General features: G+C 41.9%; 1 protein-coding gene and 1 long non-coding RNA gene across 2 annotated transcripts; both read left to right on the top strand.

Moving 5' to 3' along the window:
- Nucleotides 1-1,470: 1,470 nt before the first annotated feature.
- Nucleotides 1,471-4,390, top strand: LOC145653898 (uncharacterized). The gene is made up of 4 exons (XR_014120138.1): nucleotides 1,471-1,570; nucleotides 1,721-1,912; nucleotides 3,695-3,831; nucleotides 4,311-4,390. It is a non-coding gene; the product is annotated as an uncharacterized LOC145653898 (long non-coding RNA).
- Nucleotides 4,391-4,744: 354 nt separating this feature from the next.
- LOC145653805 (abnormal spindle-like microcephaly-associated protein homolog) lies at nucleotides 4,745-6,367 on the top strand. Its single transcript, XM_081708048.1, is given in 7 exon segments — nucleotides 4,745-4,771; nucleotides 4,934-5,123; nucleotides 5,214-5,368; nucleotides 5,618-5,640; nucleotides 5,642-5,748; nucleotides 5,751-5,791; nucleotides 5,882-6,367. Coding segments are annotated over 7 exon segments (726 nt in total). The 3' UTR covers nucleotides 6,065-6,367.

Here is a 6,367-nt window from a genome sequence, read left to right as displayed (position 1 = left end):
CACAATGCAACAAATAAATGCTAAACTATATTATGCCAAAGGTAGAAGAGACTTTGAAACAGGGTATATGTGATTATCAGTCACTAACCTTCCAAAGGCCAAATATTTTTTGCTCTTATTCCACATTGTTTTACAGACTCACACCCAAATAAAACATGTGAACATAACAGTTTGTTGTTAATTGTATCTCTGTTTCCCATTCTTGTATTTATAGTCAGATTTAGTGTTTGTGCTAAATCTGTTTCGTCTCATTCTTACATTTCTATCACAATTTAACATGGAATTGATTTTGATTTCCATCGTTTCATGGTGGTCCCTCAGACGAGTAAAGATATCCTGCTGGCGTTCTCGCGGGACTTTCTCAGTGGTGAGGGCAATCTCCCACTCCACCTTGCTCTTCTAGGTCTCGCTGTGTCCCACAGCCAGACGCCCCTGGCTGAGTTCAGCTTCGCCGTGCAGAAGCTCGCCGTTGACCTGAGATGCGGCGTTCGCTTAGCGTAGCTTTAAAAGGCGCTTCAATGTTTGTCTTCAGTATATGTTTATTTGATCCTAGGTTGTTCTTTGCTATGATACAAGAGATTTGCCTTAATTCTAGGTCAGAAGGTCCACTTGACCTTTAGTGGAAGGGACATGGGATTGAGTGCTTTGGTTTCGTATACATGTTGATGGCGGTTAGGGGAATGGCCTGTCTGATGAGCACGATACTAGAACACTCAAGATCATCATCCATGTGCCCTGTACACATGCATCAGTGTTCCCTTCTGTGGGAGGTTTTAGATGAGCCATAAAATGTTGGAATCATTTTAGGGACAGTCACCGATGCCAGAGACATAGTAGATGGACTCAGCGAGAAGACCCTTAATCTACTGTGGAAAATCATTTTTAACTTTCAAGTATTTTGTCTTATTCTGATTTACATCCTTTGTGTGCTCTGATTGTGTTTATAAATTCACAACAGTGTAAAATTGATTTGGTCATTACCCATTAGATTTACATCGATTCAGCATTTATATACTGCATTCTAAACTTGGATGATAATTTCATTTAAAAAATTGATTAGAATTGTCATAAGATACAATATTGCTAATATAATTCAGCTATAAGGTTTCACATCTAAGCCTCATGGAGAGATAAGTCATGTTATTGCTTGTATTTAATTATTGGTGAATAATTTAAAATTGTACTTTTTAAAATATTAATATTAATAGTTTGAACATTAATTTTACTATTAACTATTAATTTTAATATTAATTAATATTAATATTAATAGTTCCAAATTGTAATGCTGATGATATTAACTACCATGATGAACTCTGCTCTGTACATACCGTAATTATCTTGTAAACATTTATTTCTGTTGACATGGGTGACCGTCCATTTGACTGCCACAGTAGGAAAATCTGCGTCCTCTGGAAAACATGGAAAACAAAACAGATGTTGGTGTTGTTTGAGGGCTGATAAATGTGTTGTGAGTTGCACAAAAGAAATGCCAACATTTCAACATCCCAGAGAGAAAATACATCTGCTCCTGGACTGGGTCAACTCTGTCTGTGAATTTTACAGTTTAAAGGTGGGTGGTGGTTGTTTGTGTGTGTATGTTTATTTTGGGGGTGATTTTTCTTTTCCCCCTCAAGCACCAATAATGTTTCATTGATTTACTACAGTTTATTGTGGCTGGAATCGAGGTTAATGGAGCCTGTGTCTTTGATTCCTCTCTAAGCTGAAAATGTCACAGTTGCTTTCTCGGGTGGCAGAATTCTTTGCTGTCTGATTCATCACTACCATCCAAGCCGCCTGCCGGCTGAGGACATTCACCAGGAAACCACCCAGACCATCAAGTGTGGCTATCAGGGCAAAGTGAAACTAAACATCTCCAGTGACTCAGACTGCTCCTTTGCAATGGAGCAAAATGGTAACATTTCTCCCCATTATTTATGACCTGCATTAGGAGGACATGTATACTGATTATATTTATGTTTTATGTGAGTAGATTATGGTAGGAAGTTGCACTGCCTTTTAAAAATGTAACAATTCTTAGCTAATATCTTAGCTAATGAGTCACCATCAGTGGATTTCAAGGTGCTTCTTGAGGATGAGAGGAGTAATTTTCAGATGGCTCCATCTGCTAGCTTGTATCGCTGAGCTCCCTTCCACCGCCCTGTTCTGTGGCTGAATTTCTCTTCATTCTTAATGTCTTCTCTGTGAACAACAAAGGAAGGTTGCAGTAATCATTCCGTCCCACATCAGGAAGCAAATCAACAAACAAGACTAACAGAGGCTACTGTGGGCAGCCAGGACTATTCAGCACTGAGCAGACACACTGATGAGGAAGGCCAAGTTGTACTTACAGGGGATGCAGCGGTCTGCTGTGCTTTTACAAGCAGCGTTCCGTGGTATGAAAGCCAGCCACTCTTTGAGCCAAAAGCATCAGGCTGCCACTGTTCTGGGCCCACTGTGCCCAGATGCAGTATTTATGCATGAAATATACTGCTGTTGCCATTCAGCAAAAACACTGTGCCACACTTTATGCCCGCCAGCAGAGGGAGCACTTCCTGAGACTGTGCCATGCTGCGGTTCTCCTACAAGCCTGCTACAGAGGTCAGAAGGTCAGGAGAGAAATTGCTCTTAAGCAGCAAGCAGTTACTCTGATTCAGGTTGCTTTCAGAAGGCATGGACCAAGTTCCAGGTCATGAGGCTGTCTGCCATTATCATACAGAAACATTACAGGTTATATATTCAGGCGACGAATGACCATGAGGAATATGTGAGGCTTAGGTGTGCTATTCTCATTCAGGCAGCTTTCAGATGGCACTGCATACGTCAGAATATAACAGCGATGCACAACGTTGCCACCGTCATTCAGGCTGCTTTACAAATGCACAAGCACAGACGTGCATTCCGAGGACAGTGGTGGGCAGTGGGCATTCTCCAGGAGAGATTCCGAGCATTCCTGCTGGCCAGAGTGAAGCAGGAGTGTCAGAGGAGGTGGGTTACTGACGCCGTCACTCTGCAGGCCTTCTGCCGTGGCCAGCTCGCAAGGCAACGCATAAGTACTCCGCAGTCAATTTTCTGTATCTATGACCATTACATACATTGGAAAAGAGAACCTTTGTTGTGAAATCACTGTTGGGAAGCATCACTTCCCAACTGGTCAACATCATATGTTTGTAGAACAATTTAATAAATATTTTATACTGTTTCTGAGACATCTCTAGCCAGGTTAAACGTCTAAATCTGAAACGTGCGTTTCTACCTGTTTTTGTAGTTGCTCCTTTACTCTAACAGTTTTGCATTGATGATGGGCAGTGCATCTGTTGGCTATTGCCAGGCTGTGCTCGATATTGCCACTGCAGCCTGTTTTTGACCAACATTCTAGGGAGAACAAGCTTCTAAAAAGAGGGTGGTGACCATTCATATTGTCAGTCACGTAAACATGATTGAACATGATTGAAGTCAAAGCCATGGCATGTCATCTTTAACACTAATGACCCCAGCAGTCCTTGAGCCTGTCCTCAATTGAGCTTTGTTTGTTTAGGTAACAGACTCCCTGACCTCCACTGTTTTATACAACCTGAACATTTATATTACACTCCTTCAGTGCAATCACAAGTGCAACTGGACTGCATAAGATTCAATGGCTGAAAATGCCCTTTCAGCTCTAACTTTGCATTACTCTCATCACCCCTGTCTCCAGGCATAGGAAGCTGCACACGCTTGTGGTGCGTCGGCGGTTCAGTGCATCTCTGTGCGGTGAGGATCCAGAGGGCCCTGCGAGCTCACTGGGCACTGACAGCAGCCCGGAGGCAATTCTCCTCCGTCCTGTACATCCAGGTACAGAACTCTTTCCACACTCGGGCGATTCTAATGCTAAGGCTTTGGCAGTGTGATGAAATGAACATGTCCAACAGAAAATGAGCATGTCCAAGTGCCCCGATGCTCTGTCTTCACAGCAGTATAGACTCAAACAGCAGTGTTCAAACATCTGAGCTTTATTCAATAATGACTATGTACCTGCTAACCTGGTAATCTTTACCTTTTCATGGATGGTGTAGTACAGGGGACTGGTAGTTTGGCCATGGATGTGCCTTCGGAGGAAAAAGTATACTATTTTCAATTTAAGCATGGAAGCTGCCTTTTGAGACTGGACAACCTGACTCAAATCTGACACAACCAATATATATATCACATTCTAAGCTATTTTACTGATCTTGTATTTATTTACAACTAACAAGTAAGCCCAACATAAAGACCTGACATGCTACTATACCATCTAAAATGCCCACCTCTCTGCCTTGTTTGTGTTGATCCAGCATTGGGTCAGGGCGAAGCTTCAAAGAAAGCAATACCTTGAGCAAAGAGAGAGCATCATCAAGGTACAGAGAGTGGCTTGGTTTCACCGCCGCAGTCAAGCTGCCACTGTTATCCAGCACATGGCCAGAAGATTCCTTCTGAGACGCAGGAAAGAAAAGTTTCGGCATGGAATTATAAAGGCGCAGGCAGGGAAATAACTTTCTTGGATGTCTGTTTTGCGTTTTTTAAAATTTATTTGGTGACTCTCTGGTTGCCTTAAATTACATAGTTAGATTGCATATGGTTGCTGTGTCAATTACCTTGGAAACATCACAGTAAACTTTGACAACACTTGGCCAACAGAGAGCACATGATGAGGCACTGCATCATTCTCTGGTGATCAGAGAGCCTGCCAAACTCTTTATACAGTTCTAGGTGAGGGTGTTATAGACAGATGAGAAATGGGGATAGAAAGTTGATGGTGAGTAATCAAAAACAAGCTAATGTGTCCTGCCAAATGGTGAAATTACAGTGAGATGTCCTGCTTGAATTTCAATAGAACAGGGGAAAACACAGAATTTAACAATATGCTTTTGTAAGAAGCTGTAATATCATGCAACAATGACATTTATGATATCTTTAGACCCTTTGGAGAGGTCATAGCTCAAGAAAATTCCATGATACCTCCAAGGTCATTTCCATCCGACATTGCCTCAGGAAAGTCAACAGGAAAGCCAAAGAAGACAAGCTGTATCACAAGACCAAGACTGCCCTGAGTTACCTTCTGGAATATCACAATTATACCCACATTCTTATGGCCTTAAAGAATTCAGGTAATAGAACCATGGGCAGAATACACAAACATGACTGTCGTTTCAAGGTGAGAGCATCAAACAACATCTTTGTTGTGATTGTGATTAAAGAGACTGCAACCAGACTTTCACCAGGGTGTTGTGAGCGCCTTGTGAACAGTGGAGCCACATGCACCGTCTTCACCCTGATAAGGAGCTGCGACCGCAGTGTTCCTTCCATGGAGATCATCACCTTGGCAATCCAAGTTCTTTTCAATTTATCAAAGGTACGTGATCATGTCCTAATATACAGTATTCATCCGCAGCATCTTGTGCTGTTGCCAGCAAAGATCTGCATTTTATATATATTTTTCTGCTGTTTAGTTTTCTGCTTTGTCCTTGCATGCTATGCTTAATGTTGCATGCATAGGTCATTGTTTGATTGAATTACAAATGCAAACATTTGTATTTCATGTGGTCAGAAGAGTTCTGTTTGTCTCAAGTCTCTTGTGTGACTGCTTTGCCGTTTGCTGTAGTACAACAAAACCATAGATACGGTTTGAGGTGGAGGACTCTGTGGACACACTCTTGGACCTGCTCCAGATCTACAGAGAGAAAGCTGGGGACAAGGTGGCTGACAAAGGAGGCAGCATCTTTACCAAAGCATGTTTATTTTGGTGATTTTGGTACAGGATGAAGGACGTGCAATGGTGGGTATTTCCAGGATGTCATTAGTACACGGAGTAATTCAAGCCTTGATGCTGGTGCGTGTACTTAATTTGGTGTTTTGCCCCCACTAGGGGGTAAGAACGCTTCCCAGGGCCTCAGACCGTATATGCAACGTTTACCACCTTACAATACGAAAGTACAAAATGGACACCCAGAGCACCAAAGTCAAACAGAGGATGAATGTCTCACAAAATGGAAACATCCTTCTGCAAGCCACTCCCCAGAAATCCAAGTCAATGGCAAGGTATGTTTGAGAAGTCTTTACTTGATTGTACACTATGCATGTGTGCTTAACTGTACGTGTTATTCTAACCACTAAAAGCTAGCTAGCCAAGCTGTGTCACCGACTTTATAAATTCCCTATAATTCTGTAAGCTCTATATTGTTGGAGAGTAAGACTAGAGATAACTTTTACTTTAATTTCATGAATTCTTTCTTTTGTATCATGTCTTTGTTTGATTGTTCTTGAAACAGTTTTGTACTTAAACAGTTCTTCAGAAAGCAAAGCAGGAAGATATTGTAGACCTTCTTGTTGCCATCCAGCTGCTGGTCTCTGT

The sequence above is a fragment of the Electrophorus electricus genome, chromosome 26 (genome assembly GCF_041902795.1).
Source record: "Electrophorus electricus isolate QZ-2024a chromosome 26, ASM4190279v1, whole genome shotgun sequence".
Taxonomy (NCBI): domain Eukaryota; kingdom Metazoa; phylum Chordata; class Actinopteri; order Gymnotiformes; family Gymnotidae; genus Electrophorus; species Electrophorus electricus.
This window is presented reverse-complemented; position numbering and strand designations above follow the sequence as displayed.